The 25,328-nt window shown below is 36.9% G+C and overlaps 1 protein-coding gene across 1 annotated transcript in view; it reads left to right on the top strand.

Annotated features, from left to right (window-relative positions):
* The window catches only part of LOC145685975 (solute carrier family 53 member 1-like), a 192,101-nt gene that overhangs the window by 39,529 nt on the left and 127,244 nt on the right, over nucleotides 1-25,328 (top strand). Inside the window, exons 4-6 of the mRNA XM_081758771.1 lie at nucleotides 408-589; nucleotides 3,714-3,975; nucleotides 11,518-11,885. Coding sequence (XP_081614897.1) covers nucleotides 408-589; nucleotides 3,714-3,975; nucleotides 11,518-11,885 — 812 coding nt within the window. The remainder of the gene's footprint in view (nucleotides 1-407; nucleotides 590-3,713; nucleotides 3,976-11,517; nucleotides 11,886-25,328) is intronic.

Below are 25,328 nucleotides of genomic sequence, written 5' to 3'. Positions count from 1 at the left end.
AGAATATTTTATCCATGAATATAAGGAAAACGGAATAAATGCGACAAATCATGAGTTACAGTATACACGCCATGTTTTTTAAACATAGTGGTATATAATTCAAAAAATTATCTGCGTAAAAAAATAATTTGAATTGTTTAGAACAAAAAGGTGTGGCAACACTGATTTTACAAGGGTAAGAAAATCGGAACAGTTTATAATTTTTAAAAAAAGTATGGCCACTACACACACACTACTTACAACTTTATAAAAGAAAAAGAGCTTTTTTATATAACTCTTGCATCAAATAATAGAAATAGCAACTTTCAAAATTGCTACCTAATCAATTTTTCTTGAATACTTCTACCTTTTATTCTGCGAGAGATACTGCTAGATTTTAAAGTACATTCACGATCTCTTCCTTACAGAAAAGCTCGCAGAATCTATGGGGAAGTACGAAACCCTTAAGCAGAGACTTGAAGAGACGCAACAGTATACAAGGAAGTCTGAATCAGCATTTTCAGAGTTCTACATAAGTTTAGTTCTTATCCAAAAGTACCAGAGTATAAACTATACAGGATTCCAAAAGATTATGAAGAAACATGATAAGGTAAGAAGTTTTCGTTAATTATCTCTGAGTTAAGATTATTTGAGAGTCAATATAGACATTTAGGATAGCTCAAGAGGACTTATGTAATATCTAATATTGCTTATTTTAAATGTCTCAAAGAATCTTTAAAATTCTGCAGAATTTAGTTCTGTGATTTTAGGTAGCATAAAATATGTTTGTTTCCTATCATATTTTGGGTGGTACAGCATCCTCTCTAGTAAAATGGATAGTTCCTGTTCCGTGGTGCTTTTGATTCTTATTTAGCTGATGAGAACATGATGGAATGATCACATGACCCGAATATGATTTACTGAGCCATATTGCGTTGCAATATGATCATCGTACGACTTTTCTCCCAGCAAATATATATCTGGGATCATCCCGATGTAAGCAATGAAATGGACAGGACATTTGTAAACACCGGGAATAACCTCATAGAATGATATCGCTAACGAGGAAAAGTAGTAATGTGATATGTAATACGAGAGTAGGTAGGTCTTACCTCTTAAGAAGGAACTTACATCTGTCCATATATTTGGCAAACCACTTCAAACTTACGATATTCTATGTTCTAAAGATGTGTTTACGTTTTAGCATGGTCTTCCTGTCGTGGAAATTACACACTCATTGAACACGTTAGTCATTCGTCGTGTCTAATTTGTTATCAACACTGACGGAGGTAGGGAAGGCCAAGATCGTAGCGAAAAATACAGTCGTAGCACTTGGAATTGGTTGGTTTTCTTTATGTTTTTGTTTCTTTTTATGAACATTTTCACTAGGCACCTGTACAACCGGGGATGTGGAGATACCAGTTAAGTTGTACAATTCTGATGCAGGCGTAGATTTCGTGCTGGAGGTGATCACTCATAGGTGGTTGGAAGAAGCATTTCGTCATTACTAATTTCCGTTGGAAGATCCAAAATTGGAACACGGGTATGCTGTGTACTGGCACTGGATGTTTTATAAATTTATTTTCATGAGCGAAATCCATTAACTCCGGGTGCTGACATAGTAAAGTTTCGGTATATTCTTGAGATTTAAACTCAGTGACGTAACTAAGGGGGACAAACGGGCGTGTGCCTGGGTGGCCTGTGATTGGGAGGGCGCAAAATTAGACAAATATTTGGGGAAGCGTTTTGATTTCGTTGGTCAGGGGGCGCTAAGACGAGTTCTTTCCCCGGGCGACAACTAGCCAGGTTACTTCGCTGTTTAAACTTAGGATAAAGATCATGTTTCTCATTATGTAATTATGTAGCCACAATGTCCTGAACTTTTAACTGCAACTGATTAGGTAATCAAATATCTATTTAAGCAACATTTGAGTATATGTTTCTAGCGGTCTTGTCAAACGCCCTAGAACAGTATGTTTTCTAAGGTTATTCATTGAATACGGCATGGTACTTGCTACTAGAACACACACAAAAAAACCTATTGGTCCTTGGATTATACGTTGAATAATTCTTCGAAGCTACACTAGGTTATACACAACTTATTTACAAGATTAAGCAGTCACTCAATTGCCGCTAAAGCTACCTTAAAAGTCATTTTGGTACCTAAACGCACGGCTATGCGTCGAACGCCCCTTTACACAGCGAACTCTGACCCTTCGTATAAAGCTAGTAAATTCAACTACTATAGTGACCGTAATGACTTGTGAAGCTTGAGCTCTACACTAATCATGGAACCGTTTTACGCCGCAAGTGACGCATTGGAAGATTTCGGTAAGGTTCGTGGAGCTATCTTCCGAACGCACTTGAGAAAATGTCAAACATCAGAAGTAAACCAGCGTTGCTGGCCAATTTTGATGACGTGATCAACGTGCGACAAAAAAATAGCACTTAAAGAACTACAACAAGAACAATGACAAATATTCGATTTAAACGGTAACAGTAATAACAGAGAAAATATAAAACAACGACAATAAAAATAAGGAAACGAAACTTAACGGCTTACGACAACACTTTATCCTCAGATGTTCTCCGTAAAGTGCGAGAGACGAGACTGGCAAAATTTCATTGATGGGGTTTGACGGCCGGAACACACTCTCACGTTCAGTTGCATAGTACGATCGGTAAATCTAGGTCAACCTTTATGATTCGTTGCGGCCACTATAATTACGGTATTAAAGTAGTTAGTATATGCTTGTGTTCAATAGTTTACTTCTGAATTACTTCGGAACCGAACTAATATTGCTGCACTCCTTGAAACAAATCAAAGAATTCAAGAATATAACATGTCATCTCTTATAAGTTAGGTTGAGGGACTAACCTTAAAACCCCAGCCTCAACTTGAATTACGTTTCGAGATATTGTCCTCATTGAAGAAAGTCTTTGAAACCTGTTTCTGAGCGGAAGAACCAAATTATGAGTAACTGGGTATTCACTCTTCATACGGACCTTAGCAATGTTTTGTATTTCTTATTTGTTGCTTTCAGCATGTTGCCCACGTACACAACACTTTGGCAGACAAGTATTGACTGTACTGCAATAAGTGCTATTAGAGCATATACACTCCTCGCTTCCGTATCCTGTGGTGCTAACTTCAACTTTGTGGCAATAAACCTGAATTATACATTACAAAGTGTGGAAGAAATAAGTTATGGATTAAATTGGAACTAATTGCACGTTACTTTTTGTTATAAGTAAAAGCATAATTGTCAGCATCGAATCACTATCAAATTTCTAGTAATTATAGCACTACTTATATTTCTGTGTATTTGTGTTATTTTCAGCGGAAGTCACTGTTGGGAAAAGGTGTAGCCAGAGGTAAAAATGAGAGGGAATGCGGAAGGACGCCGTTCCCTAACCTCGAAAAAATATGTACGCTGTCCCCCAGTTCCTAAAAAATTACAATGGGTAAAGATAGGCAGGGGAAACGGCGTGGCGTCATGTCGCTACCTACCATCCCGCCACATTTTCAGATCCACTTTTACCCCTGGGTGTAACCAATAATATCAATTTAACAACTGATAAGAAGCACTATTAATTTAATAAAACAAATATTGTTCACGTTAGACTTTTCGTCTTCTTGTTCCTTAAACTCTTCGGTCACTTTTTGACTTGTCATAAGTCTACAGATATCTAAATTAAAGTACTGATAATTAATTCATTGGTATTTCTTGCAGGTGTTCAAGGTAACTACTGGAAGAGAGTGGGTAACTGAGTTTGTCGACACTTCCCCTTTTCATACTAACACTGATATTAATCGCCTGATAAGCGAGGTTGTGGATTTAGTTACTAACTGTTTCGAAGGTGGCGACCAACAGAAAGCTATGAAGCGCTTGAAATATGCGCCTGTTGCTGAACATATTAGTGCATGGGTGACTTTCAGAGTGGGTCTCTTCGTTGGCTCTTATGTTGTCCTCGGAATAGTTGCATTATTAGCAGGTAATAGGAAGATTATACTGTAATAATTTGTGTAGGTAGAGACAATGATGGTCTGGGATTCTAGCCTTTCACCTATTTATTTTACAAAAATACAAAAATAGTCTTTGTGTCTACAAAGTTTGATGTATCTTCCTTATGACCAGAGGTGAAGGGAGTAAGTTTTATACGGGGAACTCCTTCGCTCATGGCAGCCACCGGGGTGTCTTGTAGCGATTTCAGAATAAGGTCCTTGGGCAACCTCCTCGGCTCATTGCAACCTCGCAAGGTATTATTGTCTTGAGGAATCTCCTTTGCTTCAAAGCAGCTTCCATTGACTTTAGGAAAGGTAGAACCCCTTCCTCCAATGCGACTTCAAGAGCTTATTAAGGGTTAGCGATCAGTGGTAAATTGATGCCTTCGTCTTCTTTGGCTCCACTTTTATAGGTTCTCTTCAGGTGGCTCGTCCACTTTCGGTTCCCATCGTGTTGCTCTTCGTGTCTTCCTGGTCTGTGTAACGTCTGCTTGTTTATAAACAATAGCACGTGTCGCTTGTAAACATATGCTTACGCTGTGATGCAGGGATCAGTGGCGTAGGGAAGGAGGGCCCAGAGGAGCCGCCCCCCCCCAAAGAGGTCTGATAATGTACTTTGGTACTTTGATGTTTGTAATTTTTATATATTTTTATGTTTATATATTTTTTGTTTGTAATTTTTCTATATGTACCTATAACAGCACTTGCCCCCCCCCCCCAAACACACATCCTGGCTACGCTACTGGTGGGGGATCCTTACAATATTTATGTATTTTGTATGCACAAATGGCGTCTTGTAGTATAGCTGTTCGGTAGTTCTTAACCATGAGAAAATGTTATTTTGCTACTCAATTAAACGTCGTGACAAACATCTTGGCATTTGAAGGCGGCGCTCCAAGTTCCCTTTAAATCCTGCTGGCAAATGAGAGGCCAGCGATATTGCCACGTTTATTTTGCACACATCCACGTCTATCCCCTATCGCCTGATCGCGCTGTCGTTTGTCTGCTTACCCTAGCCACACCCCTTTACCACTTGGCAACGTCACGCCAGAGCTTGCATTTTATTCGTTTAGCTGAAATACCAAGATGTTTGTCACAGGCCTTTGTACTTTTCAATATTCTAATAAATGCAAAACGATAAAATTCACTGAAAATAGTTATGTATACTTATTGGTTAATTGTGGAATTAAAGGTCACATCAGTGTTGGGGCTGTCTGTTACCGTCACGAAAAGTCCAATGGTCAAAAACGTGTCGTTCATAAAAGGGTTCCTAACATGAAAATAACTTACAAACGCAATACTTTTAAAAACTGGAAAAAGGCAATAAAAGTTCAATTGAATATGGAAAAAATAAAAGTAAGGTATTATCAAAAATATAAAAATAAAAATTAAAGCACAGGTTCTGAAGAAATTTAAAAAACAAATAGAAAACTAATTACAATTTCATTAAAATAGTAATAATAAAATAGACAGATTAAGGCTAGAAACAAAAAGAAAACACAAAGAACTTTAGCAATTTCAATCTCACGAATACGGTCACTAAATATAGTTATCTTTCAAACCCCCAGGACCTGATTCATGCACTAAATAGGAATGTATGAAATGAAAGTACCTGATATACAACCGCGCAAAGATTACTTCGTCTCGATGACCAGTGCGCTATAACGTCCGCCAATTGTCCAAAATAGGTTATATAGTGTAACTTGAGACTCGTTTCAGTTTATTCATTCGACGATATGTAGAATTTAATACTGAAGATCGAGATGAGACAAAACTATCTCGTGAAAACTGCTATGGCCAAAGATTATGAATGTCATGGATGGGTCAAAACTAAATTTGTTCTGTTCAACTTCATCGTGTATTGCTTTCGATGTGTATACTATTTTTTACCAAATTGGTTCAATACTTCATTTGAGCTTGAAGGAGGACTTAATGCTGTAGACCACTTGCAGCTATTGTGGCTGATGGACAATGAAAAAGTTTCTCTGCTTTCATTAATAATCTTTTAATACGTTCCACTAAAGTTTATAATAATACTTCCAATCTTATTATTTCTCTTCTTTCAAAAACCTTGCCTACATTGTTACATAGAAGAGATAAACTTCCAGCGGAGCTAGGTTCTTACGCCTAACTGAGCTACTATTCCATCCTCGTTACAAAGAAACGTAGGCATCACCTGTCTTACTGCTTTAGAATACTGCTGCTCTTCCTAACACGTTCAAATGTAATAAAATTTTTCTTTACATTTTTCATACCTATGGAAATTAATAAACTAGAGATATTGTTTAATCATAATGGTGTTATTTAAAAAAGTATTTTTTTCTATATTTAAGATAACAAAAATTCAAAATAGGCATTTCTGGAAAGGAAAGAAAGAAGGAACTACTTCCATTCAGGATGAATTTCAAAATCTCCACCACGGAAGGAAGAATAATCTTAAAAGTTTAATTCCTATCTCAAAAATCCCTGCTTACCAGAGCTTCTGGAGATCAAATGAATGACTGAAGACAGACCTAGCTACTCCACAGCAAACAAAGGGAAATAAGTAGAAATAAATGTAGAAATAGTAAAAATTATGACATCGATCAATATACTTTAGAGTACATATAAACTTAGAAAATTAAGAATTGAGCAAGCAAACTGAGATAGTCTCAATCCTCATCCTGTGGCAAAAAAAAGAAAGAATTTTTGACTTTTTCTGGGCTAATTTATTCAGGCACTTATAATACATTCAAAGTTAAATGGAAGAAACGAATTTATATGCTAGAACTAAATATTGAGACTTTGTATAAGTATAAATGCAAATAAAACTATACAAAAAACCTCTAAAAGACAAACAACCAGCAAATAAAAAAAATGGAAAATTTCACTGATATTCCTAATTGGGATTACGTAAGATATAATCTTTAGCATAATTTTTCAAAAGCCCCCTCTCTTTTCGGAGCAATTAAACAACTTGAGGTTTTGAAAGTTATAAGTACCTACATTTCCCTCAATGAGATTATGGAATATTTCGAAGAAGGCAGACAATACGATAGGGAACAATGTACAAGAGCGCCCATGTTGTGATTTAAGGGAAGGGGCAAGTATAAGCGACACTTCAAATGTAGCCTCAAATTTTGCTGTAACTATTGTAAAAAATGTAATGGGGTTTTGATCTTCCGAAGTACAATTTTCTCTAGAGGGGGCGATGGACGCCTTGCCCCACTGATGGGCGCCCTTACCAATGTACCAATTGAGGTATTCGGAGATCTGTCTCTCTAGTAAGGAGAATACAAGTCGCCCCATCATGAAGTCTTCCTCCTTCAGAACAATTTCGTTTCCAGACTTCTTAGCCTTCCCTCTACAAAACGTGAGATTAGGATCGATCTGCCAATGACGAAATTGGTTACCTGTGGACTATAAATCCGTTAATATATCTTTTGAAGGTTGTTCTCTGCTGACGCCAATAGAGAAGAGAATGACAATATGATAAACACTTCCTAATGCCAACACGAGCTTTAGAATGTATAATATCGATAATCTTGGGGACTAGTTTTGAGGAATAATATGTAATCATTGACGAGTATGGGAATTTCTAGTATAGAGAGGTTCCTGATTATACAAGAATCGAGGAGACTCGTTTGAATCGCCAAGCTGAGAACGAACTTCTCTACAAAGAGGAATCTGTTTGCTCACATTTCCTAATTTCCTGGAAATTGAAAGAATCTTCTACAAAGAGAACATTTATATAGTGATGCTCTTGTTCAGGAAATAGTAGTAAGACACCTATTTAATGTATTACCAAGGTAGTTTTCTTGTAGTGATAAAACGTTTGAAAACTAGAATGAATTTTTGGACTTTAAGGAGTATCTGAGTAAAATTGGTTTCCAAACTTCTATTAGTAAATGCATGCGTAGCTGTAGGGTTGTCACACTGTACTACGATCGTCCTGCTAAGGCTATACTGGGAACAATCCTCATAACAATAGAGAATTTCCAAGATCCAATTAAAAGTGAACAACGAAAGTTCAGGAGAACAAAGATTGAGAATTGTCAAAACATCAAATTGAAAAACGGAATCAACGAAAGTTCATGAGGATGTACTCGTCTACTAGCATAGGAGATGACTAAATATTCCACTTCTCGCAGATATAACTACCCGATATATCTAAGTTCTCGCTCGCAGAATCATTTAAGATATGGAAGTGGAGATCCAAGTCGGGTTGGCTTCAGTTGAGTATCGATTTCATGAAGCTTATAGAACTTGAATAAAATTTCCTGAAACAAGGCAATTTTTTTATTTTTTCTTCAACAGATCGTACAAAGGAGAGGTAAGATTCGCAAAATGGGTCATGAACTTTCAACGCCATCCCATTAAGCTTAAGAAAGCTCGTAAATGTTTCTTAGTGCATGGCATTGGAAAACATCTGTCGGGTCGAATCAAGTTTTACATGACTGTCATTTATAATGTGTTCTAGAAAATGTATCTCTTTTAGAACGAAATTGCATTTTCTAAAGTTGAGGGAACATGTATCCTTCTTGGAAATGTCGAGGACACGCTCTAGGTGTATAAATCGTTCCTCTGAAGTGGAAATCCTCTAAAGTGGAAACATCAACCAACTAGTGGATCTAAACGATTTCGTGGTCGTTGATGAAGCTAAATATGGTATTTTGAGATATTGGAGGAGTATTTTTATTCCCATCCACAAAGAATACGTTACGAATTGTTTGCCCATATCTACAAAGCTTGTGTATGGGTAACAAGCAAGATCTAAGCCAATACAACAGTACCCGACTAAGCAACTGAAAATACTATATTAAAAACGGTTTAAGTTCGGAGGTCCAAAAATGTACGCACTCCGTCTATGAATTTGAATCTGCAATGAATCTGTTTACGATACGAAAGTTGCTCTGGGTCAATGCCTATCTTGAACCAAGTACTAACAAGGAAACTTTTTCTGGTGTCTCACTAAATGTGGAACAAGACTATGGTCAATCGATTTGTGTTAGTGAACACGAAAATCCATAGGCCTGAAAAGCCATCGATCGCAACAGTTCCGTACTTACAGGAGGGAGTAGGAGCAGTGGCAACACAACACGTTGTGGATAATGAGACGGAATATGGCGCTAGTTCGATGAAAATATGCATAGAAGCGCAGTTAAATATATACTACAATGTGACATTACATTCGACAATACTCTGACAAGTGAGGGCAGTGGCGTAGCACATAACAACAGAGTAGGAGGGTGGGTGAGCGTGGAGTAAATCGTAGGAGAAAAGTTCATAGAAGGTATAAACACATACAAGCCAGACTTGAGGGAAATAGCATAATAATATATCATAGACATGGTCAAGTACATGGGTGGAGAGTAGAAAGGCAAGGGGACAACGGTTCCCCACCTTCCTGAACTGATCTTTCAATGTATAGTGGTGTACTGGACTTTTCAGTACATTCACACAGGGGCGTATATTGTTGTTTTACTTTTATGTCATCATCATCACCATCATAACCATATGAAATGACTGCCTACATGTATACAACAGTTTATACACATCGGGGAGGGGTCCAGATCCTACGGACAATCCACTCTATAGCTCTGTTTCTTCCATTTCTGCTCACAGTATCGTGTGCAGGTTGTTTTATAGTTTGTGATTGATTACTTGACCATGTATTATTACTGTACCAGACGTCTTGCTTTCCCGTTTTCCTCAATTATATGACAAATTTTACCTGCGCTTACTCGCCCCCTCCTCTGTTGTTATGTGCTACGCCACTGCCCTCACTTGTCAGAGTATTGTCGAATATGTCACATTGTAGTATATGTTGTGCTTCTACACATATTTTCATCGAACTCGCTCCATATTTCGTCTTATTATCCACAATGTGTTGTGTTGCCAGTGCTCCTACTCTCTCCCCATACGTACGGAACGGTTGCGATCGAGGGTTTTACCCGCCTATGGCTTTCCTTGTTCACTAACACAAATCGATGGACCATAGTCTCGTTCCACACTTCGTGTGACACCAGAAAAAGTTTCCTTGTAAGTTATTCTTCTTGCATAGGTTCGGGAATCGGTTCTACTATCAGTATGTCATTAGTTAATTGTTTTTTACATAATAGAGTTTGCACTCTGCAAGGATATTCATACAAGATAAATATATATCTTAACAACAACAAAAAAACTTCGAAGTTTGTGTTGTAATGACAAGTGAATATATATTCCTGAATATATTGGTCTGAAATATTAGGCTCTGAGCCAAATGAAAATCCATCAGATAATTTAGGATCAGCTTCCGTCGAAGAGATGGCAACTTCGGTACCATCATTATATACAAGAACAATATCCTGAGGAAAAGAAAATTAAGCAATTTCCGTAGAAGCAATGCGATTTTTAACTGGCTTATCTAGTCCACTAATCTCAATACTGCCAGATAGTATAGAAACCAACAACACAAGAGCTTGAATTGTAGGAAGATCAACTAAGTTACCAAAACTATCTTGAAGACGAATTCCCTATTTACCTCTGTCAATAACATCATGATACTTCCTGAATATCTAGATTGAAAACACAATGACATTGCACTTGGATTTGATTTGAGGCCATATCAGAGGAAAGGTCTTGTGTATCTCAATTTGCCTTATCGTGTGTATTAATAATGTATAGGGATGTCCTATTTATTGATATATTCCAAGTTAAAAACAGAAAATGTTTGGAAGTACTGACAGGACGCATGCATATCTTTCATGAATGCATCAGACTTCTGTCTTATTTCTATCGTTCTTCAGTTTTCCAATGTTTTCATTAGATGACAATTATATTTCTGCTATATCTTTATCAATCACCATACATTACCACTCGATATTCTGTAACAAGACGTAGCTCATAAAATACGTGTTCGCTGCGCTGCAAAGTAAGAATCAAAAATTTGATAGAAAACACATCTTAAACGACCCGTTACAAAATAGCGATTAAACCACACTTTGTTCTCTAATATTTTGACCATAAATAACTGTGTTACTCTGAAAAAGTTTGTGACTCGTCAAATGAAAACTATTACATCCACTGCTTTACTTTATTAGAAGAAACCGGACATTGGTTTCAGAGCAAGTTGATGTCACAAGGTTTACTTTGGGGAATGGGTCTGCAATAATCTGTTTCTGGGGATTACTATTGCAGAATCACTCATAAAGTTTCTGAAATAAACCATGTAAAAATCCTTGCAGTGTGTGTTAAACAAACGGTACTACTTTGAAGGTGGATAGACAAGCGTTGCCGTTTATTATGCCATTATAATGCCATATGACAATTCCGGGAACTTTTTGACTGCTCTCGTCTCGCGTGTATATGAACATTTTTCATGAACTTTTGTTAAAGAAATAAACAGAAGTAGATTCTAGAATAAACGTCTTAGATTCCTGATATCTTTATCCTCTAATTACACTGTGGATCTTTGTATATATATATATATATATATATATATATATATATATATATATATATATATATATATATATATATATATAACAATTTGTTCGTTTGTTTATTTTTAGTTATATTTCATTCGCACTTCGAGGACTTTAAGACAATAATTAGATTCTATCGTGGACCATTTTTAGTAACTGAAATAGTGTTTCTCTGTTCAATCAATGTTTATGGTTGGCGTATGTCTGGTGTGAATTATGTGTTAATATTTGAGCTAGACCCAAGGAACTATTTATCGTGGCAGCATGTAATGGAAACTTCTGCTATACTTGGCTGCCTTTGGCATCTGTGCTTTTTATGGTGCATATACAGTGATGAACTGCGAACACCTCCGCTCCTACCAGGATTTATACTGTCAGTATTTTTGATGCTATACTTTCTCAATCCGATTAACATATTGAACAGGTCAGCAAGATATTGGACAGCAAGAGTAATTGTAAGTTTTGTTTTGTATTCATTTATTATTTTGTTTCTAATTTGTAACCATAATTCAGATCAAACTGAATCTGGTATACTTGTACAAATCGTAGAACTAAGAACTTTAAAAAATACAAGGTGGCCCAACAGCAGGTATACACCTTCCATTGATCAAGTATAACATTCTAGTTTATGGGTTCATTTGCTTCGGCTCTTCCGAGCTTAAGATGTAAGTAAAAACACATTAAGAATAAATAATAAAGAAACTAAGTCTACCTGATGGATAACATAAACAAATTATATAAAATGCAATGAGCTGATCAGTACGGTACTGTATATCTACTATTGGGTCAACCTGTATATTGAAAGAATAAGCTTCTTAATGATAGTTTTCATTCGGAAACTAAAGTAGTCAAGTATTTATTTGGTTTATAATTTATTTTATTACATCAAATCTTCGTAGGTTATAACTACCAATACTATAATGACCAAATACCTAGGCATATTATATTTTACAGATACATAGTAGGAACAAAGCATTCCTGAAGCAAACATTGAAATTATTTACCCAAAACTCTGATAGGGGCATCATAATACAGACAAAATTGTTAACTATAAGAGCTTTTTATGATACTTCATTATTCAGTTAAGAGAAGTAGGAAGAAGATTTTAAAAAACAGCAACAGAGGATACCAAACTCTAGCGCTATATTGATATCCGAAGTCAAGTAATAGAAATGCCACATTGAAAATTGAAAGAATTTTTATGGAGAAAGACAAAGTTTCGTCGTCGAAAAGACTGTAGGGATAATAGAGGTCTGCACGGGATCGGGCCGGACTCGGGTCCACAAAGCATGTATCATTTCGGGCCCGAGCAGGGCTCGGGCCGTAGATTGTTGAATATACAACCATATTTCTCGGGCCTTTGTAAATGTACTGTACAATGATCTTTATTGGACGGTTGGGCCGTTCTTTCTGGAGAACTTTTAAAGCACAACTGCAAAATTAAACTTAACTGCCGTAAATGAAAATATTTTTTGTAAATTATAAAGTTTCTGTAATTCGGGCTCATTTTATCATACGAACTCTGGCCGGGCTCGGGCCTAAATGCTAAAACATATTTCGGACTCAGGTCGGACCTCACACTATAAATTAACGGACCGGACCGGGCTAAAATTTCCGACCCGTGCAAACCTCTAAGGGACAAAGATAATACACACAATCCACTGTGTAGCTAGTTGCAATCCTCCCAACCTCATTTACATTCTTAAATGAAACCATTTCGCAATGTTCTATGTTGGTGACAATCTCACGCTACTTTAGATCCTTGTGAACACTCACCGATGTTTCTGCAGCGCTCAAATTCCTCATATATCGGTTCCACCCTTCCAGATCATATAACACTATTTTGACTTCACTTTACATAAGTATAATCATTTTTTTCCTTGAGACTCTTCCGAGGTAGAGGAGAGAAAACATTATATCCTTTAACTGTGTCGTTGATCGTAAAAATCTATAACTACGTCACCCAGCTGCACATATACCTACTTTTGTCTCTACTAGCATTGTTAGTTTCTTTTACATTAACTTTTCTTACATAATGATAATAATTCTTTTTCTTACTCCACGTATTACTTCATGCTTTATTCATTTATATTTCATGATTCTAAATTTTTGTTTCCTATTCTGTGTCTAAATTTTATGCAATTATATATATATATATATATATATATATATATATATATATATATATATATATATATATATAATTTTCTGTCATACCGAAAACTCGTCCCACTAGTTTGAGAGACCCGGTTTTATTCTTCAGTAGAAGCTCATGTGCTTCGGATCCTACGTTAAGCCGTAGGTCCAAATTTCATAACCTCGGTGCAGAACAGGAGGCTAAACTACAAATCAACCAGCTAATCGCCTCGTTAATTTTATCATCCTCACTAAACACTGTCCGTTTGAAAATCTGACGGGGCAGAAATGGAATTTTAGAACTAAGGAAACAGTCATTAATACATAAAGTCTGATTGGACTATGTCTCGCTCGAGATCAAGCGATAGCGATTGTTGCAGAACAAACAGCAACCAAACAAAATTAAGATCACCATTCAAGTTTCCTTTTTGTTTCTAATAACCACTGATATTCTTCTTTCTGTTGGACAAACACTTATACTTACTAAGGAGGCATTATCCCCTCGTGCATCTTTGATTTCCACTCCTATATTGATATCAGGCTTTCTGGCCGTGGGACCATTTCTAACCGGGCCCTATTCACTCGAGGCCTTCTCTCGTGGTGCCCTTTTGTCGCGGACCCTTTTGACCCGGCTCCTTTTGTCGCGGGCCCTTTTGACGCGGGACCTTTAGACCCGGGCTCTTTTGACGTGGGCCCTTTTGACGAGCGTCCTTTTGTCGCAGGGCCGTTTTGACCGGGGTCCTTTTGATGCGGGGTAGTTTTGACCGGGGCCCTTTTGACGCGGGGCCGTTTTGACTCGGACCTTTCTGTCCTCGCCCTTTTGTCCGGGCCCTTCTGACTTGGAATCATTTGTGTTACTAATTACAAACATGAATTCAGAAAAGAATATTTATTAAAGTAGTCTCAAGAAATATTGGATAAATATAAAAGGTGAGCCATAAATCTTGCAATATTCTAGTACACAATACACAGCTTTATTTGTTACAGCACGATTAAACCAGGTTAACATTCAAAGTATAACCGCTCGTGTTGATCTGTCTGCAGCCACGTTTCTGCCAGTTCCTAGATTCCACGTCTTGTCCTTAGAGGAAAAGTAAGTCCCTGCTGGTTGGTGAAGCATCGTGATTTCAAGACGTGCTTGCCCCATGGACCGAAACAGATAGTAATTCAAAGGGGGAAGTTCAGGATTTTATGTTGGACGTGTCAAAAGTTCGGTAACATCAAGTTCCTGAAGGTTTTGTGTCGATTTTCGATTCGATTGTGGTTTTTCATTATCCTGTTGCCGCAAAGGACACTTCCATTTCAACAATGCAAGTTATTGTTGGCGTAGTACAGCCAGTGTTGAATTCAGACATTTTCACCCAGGGGAGAATGTCAACTCCTGAGGGGGGAGGGTTATTTTTCTGTATTTTTGCAAGAAAGCAGCATATTTAAGAATTCCATTCACATGCACATCTTACCTAATATTGGCAAGGTACATTCGCGAAGTGTCCCCTCGGGATTCGTCTAAAATTGATTTAAATGTAAAGGTTTCCGCGGCCCATACGAGTAATTTGCATATTTATGGGCCTTCATATATCCGGAATTCATACACTACTATAACGCTTGGTCACAAAATTGCTTTTAGTTTCTTTAGATCTAATTGAATATGAATGTGGGCATATGCAAAACAAATTGGATCAAGTACTGCTTCTCTGATAGGTTTTATCCACACCGGCCGCCATCTTGGATCCGCTATATTGGATTCAACTTTCGGTTTTTCAAATGGGAATAGGTGCATATGATACATCAAATTCATACAAAATTTTCTCGGAAATTCATTGGTGTAGTGAGATTTACGGTAGCTTGTACCATTTGCAAGATATTGCATGTTAAATGTGAGGCACTTCACAAATTTAACCATTAAAAAGTTGTGCAGGGCCTCGTATGAATATGTGATCTTTTACGTGATTCATTGTTGACGTAATGTCTTCTGAACGTACATACATACAGACACACAAACTTAAATAGGATATGGTAGATCTTCACCAAAATCTGGTCGTATCTAGATTTACATTAGGCATTATGTTCGTAATACAATATTTTCTTGTTCGTAGAATAACATAGAAGTAATAACAATCACTCACAGAAATGTTGTAAGATTATGACACCAATGTTGTAGAGAGTTTGTTTATACCTACAGTATTTTCCAGTTAGAAATTGTTTTGATTTGTCAACATCAAAAACGTAAGCGTAACTCACATTACTCTGTAATGTCTATTCGCGAAGTGCCTAGAGGGATTTAACATGTAATATCTCGCAAATATGTACAAGCTACTGTAAAACTCACATGAATTTCCGAGAAAATTTTATATGAATTTGATGTATCACATGCACCTATTCCCATTTGAAAAACTGAAAGTTGAACTCAATATTGCGGATCCAAGATGGCGGCCGGTGTGGATAACACGTGTCAGAGAAGCAGTACTTGATCCAATTTGTTTTCCATATGCCCACATTCATGTTCAGTTACATCTAAAGAAACTAAAAGCAATTTTGTGACTGAGCTTTATAGTAGTGTGTGATTGAATTCCGGGTATATGAAGGCTCATAAATATGCAAATTACCCATATGGGCTGCTAAAATTAGTACAATACACATTAGGCCATGGAGAACTTTACATTTAAATCAGTTTTACATGAATCCCGAGGGGACACTTCGCGAATGTACCTTGTGAGACTAATTGCTGATAAATATTCGATGTCAGATTACAATTAAAAAAACAATCCTTTAATTTTATCTAAAACATTAAATAAAGACTAGCAAAAATATTTTAGACTAAACTTTAACTGCTATTTACAGTAGCTATTTTTGTTATTATTTCCTATATTCAGTAGTTACTGTTTGGGTCAGGGAAGTCAGGGAAAATGTAGAGGTCAGGGAAACTCAGGGGAAAAGACTGGAAATCAGGGAAATTCAGGAAAAATTTTATAAAACATATTTTTTCTAACATTAATTGTACACCAATTTCAGCTTAGCCAACCATTATAATACCTATTTATGGGAGGTAAGTAGAATGTACGTATGACCAATTGATTACTATTTGTCTCTATAGCAGGGTGTCTATTGGTACTGGAAATACTTGAATTATACTGGAATATAATTTTGATACTGGAAATATACTGGAATTTTGATCCAAATATTGGAAAAATTATGAAACTGGTAATTTGTCAACAATACTTTTTTTTTTTTTTTTTTTTCCTTTCATTTTATATATGTGCACAAAGCCACATCGCACTTACTTCGGCGCCCGGGGCCGTCGCCCCGCTTGCCTCTCCCACATGGCACGGCATTGAGCAGGATCTTCATCACCTTCAATAGCAATCTTTCACTACTATTATATTGATAAATTCTATATAAATCTCTAACCCAGGAAGGATAACTGTTTCTCCCTGATCCCTCTAAATGACGCCCTCTGAATCTCACCCTTTAACTGACTTATTTTTAATTAAAGAAAAGTGTGTTTACTTTAACAATCGTAAAACACATTACGTCTGTTACTTCCAATGCGAGAAATGGGATTTAGACGCTCTATTTCAGATAATGCAAGAACTGTACATTTTCAAGAGCTGAAGTCTGCTGACATCAGAGATCATATAGAATGATCGGAAGATCTTCTCTATCTTTCCTTTCCTATCTCAATCTGTGCTAGTGCTACCTACTAATATGAATGATCGGAAGATCTTCTCTATCTTTCCTTTCCTATCTCAATCTGTGCTAGTGCTACCTACTAATATATAATGCAGGGCGAGAGTATAGTACCTACTCAAATACAAACCTTTCTTCAACAGTTAACAATTTCATGTTCTGCCAAACTCGGTCATAGCATTAAGAAATACAAGTTTTATTCACTATTTGGTATCCTATCTTAGATGTTACATGTTTAATATTTATATAGAATGGGTCTGTGTCATTTATATGTATGTTGAGAGATCGGATTTCGTCTGCACGTGCACGGAAAGAAAAGCAAATAATTGGGTGAAGTAATTTCTACATTTTGTGACTGAAATTTTTTGAGTTTCTCCGGGGGGGGATGAATTTTCTTCGGGGGAAGATTCCCCCCGGGCTACCCCCTGAATTCATCCCTGAGTACAGCATACATCCATTCCAACTGTTCGGGACAACGATTGGCATCGATGATACGATCGTTAGGAACAAACTCGAAGTGAATCAGCCCCTCGTAGTTCCACCGCACACAGATCATGACTTTATGCTAGAAAGGACCAGTTCTGGAAGTTTACTCTTGCCTAATCACTGTTTTTGAATATTAAGAGTTTGGATAAGAACCCATTTTTCGTCGCATATGACAATTCATTTCAAGAAACGCATGTCACGCAGATTTCGCTGTAGTGGTTGGCTCACATCCACTCTCCTCTAGGCCTAAACTAGGACGTGACAGACTTTCTTATTCCTAAAGGTGATGCATTACAGTGGACTGTGACATGCAAAGTTGGATTAACAATCGTCGTGAGCTGGTGAATAAAGTTTCCTCAATAGCGTGTCGTATGACTTCAATATCTGTTATTCTGAATCTGACCGGATCTTCGACATTATTACAACCTGATCGAAAACTCTGGAACCAATGAGTTGCTGTGCTATTTAACTGCAACTTCGCCTTTCTCATGACAATGGTTTTGGTTACTGACGCAGCATTATGCCCGAGTTTGAACTCATACAGAGATAGTTCACTTATCAGACGTTTCTTGGCAATTATTGTGACTGCCATTAAGAACTGACTGAAGGTTCTGACGGATTGGTGGCCTCCTTGTTAAATATTGCCACACTACCTTTTGGGCCAGTTTGACCTTGTACCTACGATCAATCATACCGTATACACGCGTCTTATGTCTGGCTTGTGGAAATATTGCAAAACTTATAACCCGCCTTGTATTAAAACAAATATTAAACTTATAAATTAAGTGATTTTCCTTTAGCAGTGATAAAGTTAAAAGAAAATTTTATGAAGAATTACAGTAATTGGAAGTTCAAAGAAAAAATATTGAATTGAAAAATACTTAAACATAAGAAAAGATGGGTACTTGTAAAACGATTAGTTTAATCACCACGTATTAATTCGTGGATTACAACAAAATCATGCTTAACATGTCTGATGAAGGCAATGTTATATTACCGTAACTGTTGCACAACTGTTACTAACATATACTTAGTATTTTAGTCAGTTTTGTTTTATTAATACTGTCTAGATAGACTTCCTGCGACTGATGAACCACCAGTTGGACTTACTACAAATGTAGATTGATCTGATTCTAGTAGATCGCATTAGGCATGTTTCTACATGAACATATGCTGCGCCGTGCAAAAATACCGAGAGATTTTTGCACCAAAATAATTTAATAATAGCACATCTATGACATACCTACAAGTTAAATAAGTAGGTTGGCATCATTCTGACTTACCAGTTAATACAAGTTAAGACGACGCCTTTGTGGCTGGAGTGCACCGGTGATTTAAATAACAAAGGATGCTGCTAGTAGTATACGACACCAATCTGTAGGCTGTACATCTGCTGTCTTTGTTTTAAGAAGAGATGTCGCTTTCTACAAGGTCATAACCCTGTTTAACTCGTTCGCTCCCATTTGACATCATATGGCGTCTTTCATACCTATTGCTGTGTGCCACTTGACGTCATATGGCGTCATTCATACCTATTACTGTGTGCCATTGACGCCATTTGGCGTCAAGAGATAGTTCTCATTCTAGACATTCTCTATAAAATGGCACGCAGGTATTAGAGGTCTGCACGGGCTTGGTCCTAGACCTTGGGCCTACAAAGCATATACTACTTCTGGACAGGGCCGGGCTCGGGCAGTAAATTTTTAAATATACAACCATATTTCTCGGGCCAAACTTTGCAAATATACTGTACAACGATATTCATTGGACCATTCTTTCTGGAGAACTTTTAAACCACAACTGCAAAATTAAACTTGTAAATGCTGGAAATAAAAATACAATTTTGCGTTAATGATTATGTTTCTGTAATTCGGGCTTATTTCGGGCTCATTTGATTATCACTCGGAGCTCAGGCCGGGCTTGAGGATGAATGCTAAAACATATTTCGGACTCGGGTCGGGCCTCATATTATAAATTCACGGGCCGGGCCAGGACCTGGCTAAAAATTCCGGCCCGTGCAGACCTCTAGCATGTATAGACAGAGCTTTTATACTCTGGTGGCACACAGTGTTGGCCTGGTCATTTTCTGTAGTGTGCTTGGTTTTCGCTAGATGTAGCTAGTTTGTTGCGAAAGGCTAAATGTTGCAAAAGTGTAGGTGGCACATTAAGTTGGGATAGTTTGCACATCGGGGGTTACTTTGCACAAAAAATGAAAAAGAGTTTCACAGTCCTCTGTCGGTAAAACTATGAACCGTAAAGAGGAAGTTCAACTGCCACTGTAAGAGAGAACTTCTAACTGTATTTTGGCTATAATGTTGGCGGTTAACATCAGTTCTAATTACCGGGAGGGTTTGTTGTTGTAGAGTTATGCAGGCCCGTGTCCCGGTGCGCCCTCCGAAATATCACAGTATAAATAAAGATACAAGTTTTTAGTAATAAATTCTTAGTTTTATTGGTAAAGAACCCGTGAAAGATGCAGTGCGCCATTTACATTAGTCGCCCTTCCGAGACCACATCAAAGATGAATGATTTTATTTATTCTTCTGTATAGCACAGTTCTGTACAATAAATACACATAGTTTCTGTTGGCAAAGAACCCGTGAAAGGTACAGTGCGCCCTTTACATAAGGCGCCCTACGAAACATCACATTATAGATAAGTGGTTTTAGTTATCCTGTATACCAGCTTTGTATAATAAATTCAAATACTGACTGGTAATACAGAACCTGTGAAGAATACAAGGCGCCCTTTACATAAGATGTCCTGCGAAATATCACATTTTTTAAAAAATTATTCTTCTGTACTTCAGTTTTGTATTATAAATTCATACAGTTGCTATTGGCAGAGAACAGGTAAAGAGTACAATCACTTAAAAATATTATAAAGTTATATAGCTATAAAACGAAACAATGTGATACATCAAGAATAGTTCGGATAGTCAAACGTACGATGCATTTATGTAATACTACACTGACACTAGTCTCTAACAGAGCCGTAGCTAGAGATTTCTGCGCCCGGGGCGAAGTAGAATTCAGCGCCCCTACACTCACTTTAGCAATCATTATATATATATATATATATATATATATATATATATATATATAGAAAAGCAGCTTTTGTTGTTACGCTGAATTTTTATTAATCTTCTTGGAAAGACCATTACAACAACCAAAAACGATCATTATGTATCCTTTTCCAAATAAGAGCTGTTTTCGAGAGTCTTATTTTGGACTTTTTGTTAAACTTGACAAAACTACCTTTGGTTGTATACAAATTCGCTAGGAGAACAGTTATGGAATGTTACTACTATTTACAACATTTCATACTATTGATAAGAAATGAAATTTTAATACATTAAAAACTATGTGTTTTTAAATTGTTCCAAATGGGTGACAGTATTAATTTCCAGTAATAATTGTAAACTTTTTAATTTTATTCTGTACGTGACCACATCAATAGTATGTTAATTTCGATCTCTTAACGGTAAAAAATATTTTGTGAAATGTAATGGAAATTCAGAAGGATCCTTCTTTGTGAATTTCTAAATATTGATCGATGGAGGTGAAGAATATGTTCAATGTTTGTACTTAAAATCCAAAATATACTTTGGCTACTACATATGTCTGAAATTATAGTAATTACTTAATTTCTTAATGAATGAAAGTTCCGAATTTAACGTACTTATTATTAATTAACATATTAAAATACACTAACACGTACATATATGAAGAAGTGTGTACTTATGTTTTGTATGTATGTAGATAGATAAAAACATCACACAACTAGACACGCATACACAAAATAATATGGTGCCGATATAAAAAGTTGATGAAAAATGACCTCAATAAATTCCTCCAAATTGGAAGCATTTGATATGTCAATGGAATTTTAAAATAAATCATTGGTAGTGATTAGTGTGTGTAAAAAAGTCGAACTTCGTCGGGCTAAGTTCTGATCCCTTAAGCCCTTATTCTACAACTGCTTGAAGTTCGAAAATGTTATTGTTTCCCTCGTTTACTTTTATTTTTAATATTCCCTCGCAAACAGCAGCTTGAATGTGTTTCTTCACTCTTCTCACTTTCATACCTTCATTCTCAACGTCGCACAGTGGGGCCAAACCAGGCAATTCTTAGCAAAAACTCGAAGAATGAAGTAAAAGATTGACTTGATATAATTTGCTATAATGAAACCTTAATAGTGTACACATAAGATAGTGTGCAGGAAAAGAAGTGATAGCTATTTACAATGAATTCATGGGACGTGTAAATTTGGTTATCCACCGAAGCAGGAAAGGTGCTGCTTAGTGACAGAATATAGGAAATTGACTTTGAATGTGACTATTCCTACATTGCGTGTAGATATTCCGTGACTGGTAAACATGGTGACACGACCGACATGTATGTATCGTTTTGTATATTTAGAATGTTGAGGTAATGTGTAATAAATAATCATATTTGGAATGATGTTAATATCAGTATCATATCCCTATGGTAATCCCCTACTTAATATCATATTTGGACAATGCTGTGGTACTGAAAGCATATAAACTGTAGTCAAACGATAGAATGGCATTTTAGTAGAAAATATGGCATAATAATGTTATGTCTGTGATTTTTTAATATATCGTAGCGGAAACATTGTTCTTACTGTATGCAAAGTGAAAACCTGCACATATTTGCACTTTTGGGAAATATAGCGCATGAAAATGTTTGAGGAAAACCACATTTTGGATGCAATGCTGCTTTTGAATTGAGGTGGGATGAATGTGAGAGCAAGTGCTAGATTATTAGACGTGTGATCCCCATGCACGCAGTGACAAAGTTGAATATAGATCGATTCTGGGAATTTTGCCGCCAAACCTACTTGGTGCTTCGCCCCCTAGGACCCATCTTGTTACCAACATCCAATCGCCAACAGAACTAAACTCTAGTCAAACATGTGTGATTAATGGTGGCGATATTTTGAAACGTCAATGTTTGCCAAACAATCTATGAACCATAAGGTAGAACCATATTTAAAATGGTGTTGATCAATTCAGTATTGCGTTTTTTTGTGATGCGATGCGTGCACAGAAGTGACATTGGAATCAACTGTAATGAGCCTCCGCTCGCTCCAGCTCAGAGTGTTCCAATCAAGCTCTGAAATCAGCCCACGTAATGCACGATGCAATATAAGAAACAAGCTGAACAGGTTACTGATGCTTGTAAATCATAATATGTTTAATACATCTGATAATATATCGAGAACTTGTGATGAGATAATTTTTATGTATTGAAGCGTCCTTGTATCTTCATTGTCATAACGAATCCTCCACAACTTGGAAATAATTTTGAGAAGCAAGAACTTTTCTTCAATTTTATTACTCTTCAGTTGTAAAAAGAATAAGTAGTCTACACTTTTTCCTTTCATGCGTAAGAATGTAAGTCAATCGTAAGTTGCCAAATCAAAGCATATTGCCCACGCGTTTGTTTATGCCAATCATATAATGTGTTATATTATTTAGGCGCGAATATAAGGAATATTTCCTTTTATGATGTAACACTCTATGTTTTTGATAAAATAATGTCGAAATAACGTTATTGTAGCCACTGCACACACCAAACTAATTGGTTTTCTTTCAATTTTCTGCTTCATATTGCGAATTCTTATTTTTGCCAAGAATTCAGTGTCTTGGCTCCACTGTGCGTCGTGATTAATCGGATTGGATAGGAAAAAAAAATGAAATAAAATATTTGATTTTTACGTCCCACGGTTATGCCGGTTAGGGTAAAGGAGACGGTGATGATGAGTAACGAATGAAATGGTAGAATGAAGAAATTGGGAGGAAACGGGAGAACCCCGAGAAAACACACGCACGCGATGTTTGTCCACCACAAAGTTCACTTGGCGAGGCTGGGATCGAATCCGGGACCCCAAGTACCAGAGGTGAACGCTCTACCACTGAGCCCCCAGGGGTAGAAAAACGTTTTGAACTAAGCAAACTCATCACTGCCAAAATGCCGAACACGACTTTGCTCGTTTCTGAGTTTGAAAATGCTCCTGCGTACACTATAAGTCATTACTCGGCACCTTGTATACCACATGTCATTAAGAAATCATTTATAACTCTTTAAGTAATAAGTAAAAACTTGTTATGACTTATTTAAACTTTTGGATTGCGAGCGAATCGAGCAAGAAAATTTTTAAGAAATCTACGTATTTCATTGATAACCGACAGCAATATTGATCTAATAGGGCGCCAATACTTTCTGGGGGCGACTCGTCTTTTATTCATGTCCAACACAACTTTTTCTTTCTCCTTGCTCGTTCGGCGCCCCCTTGTTGTCAGCGCCCGGGGCGGGCGCCCCGCTGGCCCCCCCTTAGCTACGGCTCTGGTCTCTAATTTACGATTTCTACGGCATCAAAGCTTTCTTAGTCTTAATATGAATCCATATATCCGAGCATATTGATTGTTCCTGTGTGTTTTAAAGCAGAGTTCGGATAATCAGTACCTGTTGTATTTCTGAAATATAGCTGTATTAATTTCCGTAAAATGTGGTCATCCTGTCACCACGGCACGGCGCGTCCTCAGGTTGTGGATCAAGAAGAAGGCCTCTGGGATAAAGAGGTTAGCTGCGAATATACTGAATAAGCAGTCGCGGACAGACAAGGGCTGATTCTCCAACTTGGGGATTCGGTGTAGGGCTAACAACCTCATCCTGTAAAGAAAGGATTGTTCAGAATCCTCGGATCGAATCCTCGAAGTTCGCAGAATCCTCGGATCAGAACTGATAACTTGGCACGAACTCCGTAAAGTAAAATCGACATGAGATTTGGAACATGAAATATAAGAAGTCTCTATAGGGCAAGTGCGTTAAAATGTGTAACGAATGAGTTTAGAAATAGAAGATGGACCTAGTGGGATATCAGGAAGTTAGATGAGAAGGAAATGGAGGAGTCAAGTCGGGAAATTTTACGTTCTTTTACGGGGAATAAATTAAAAATTACCAACTAGAAACAGGGCTTTCCGTTCACAAACGAATACGTAATATCAGCAATTACATAGGTTGAATTTGTTAATGATAGATTTTCTTTTACTTTTCTTAAGGGTCGGTGGTGTAATATTATTATTTTAAATGCACATGCCCCAACAGAAAATAAGGATGGCGATTTTAAAAAATACAGTTTTTACGAAAGAATAGAACGGGTATTTGATTATCTCCTGCAATACCATATGAAAATTCTGTTAGGCGGTTTCAATGCGAAGGTAGAACCGGAGGGTATTTTCAAATCGATAATAGGGAATAAATGTTTGCATAAGGAAGGTTGTGGCAACGGCGTTAGACTCCTGAACTTTGCAGTATCCAGAAACCTTATCGTGAAGATTACAAAATTCCAACATCGCGACATTCATAAATAAACTTGGACTTCATCAGATGAAAAAACACATATTCACACTGATCATGTTTTAGTAGACAGAAAAAAACAGTCTAGCAAACTATGTTCGGTCGTTCAGAGGAGTTGATTGTGATAGTAAAAGAGAGGCTATCGTTGAATAAAGGAAATATTCAAAATCTGAAAACGGAGCGGTTTATTTTTTTATTTTTTTA

This window comes from Thermobia domestica, chromosome 5 (assembly GCF_964235325.1).
Source record: "Thermobia domestica chromosome 5, izTheDome1.hap1.1, whole genome shotgun sequence".
NCBI classification, from domain to species: Eukaryota; Metazoa; Arthropoda; class Insecta; order Zygentoma; family Lepismatidae; genus Thermobia; species Thermobia domestica.
The sequence above is the reverse complement of the archived record's forward strand: the minus strand, read 5'-3'. Positions and strand labels throughout refer to the sequence as shown.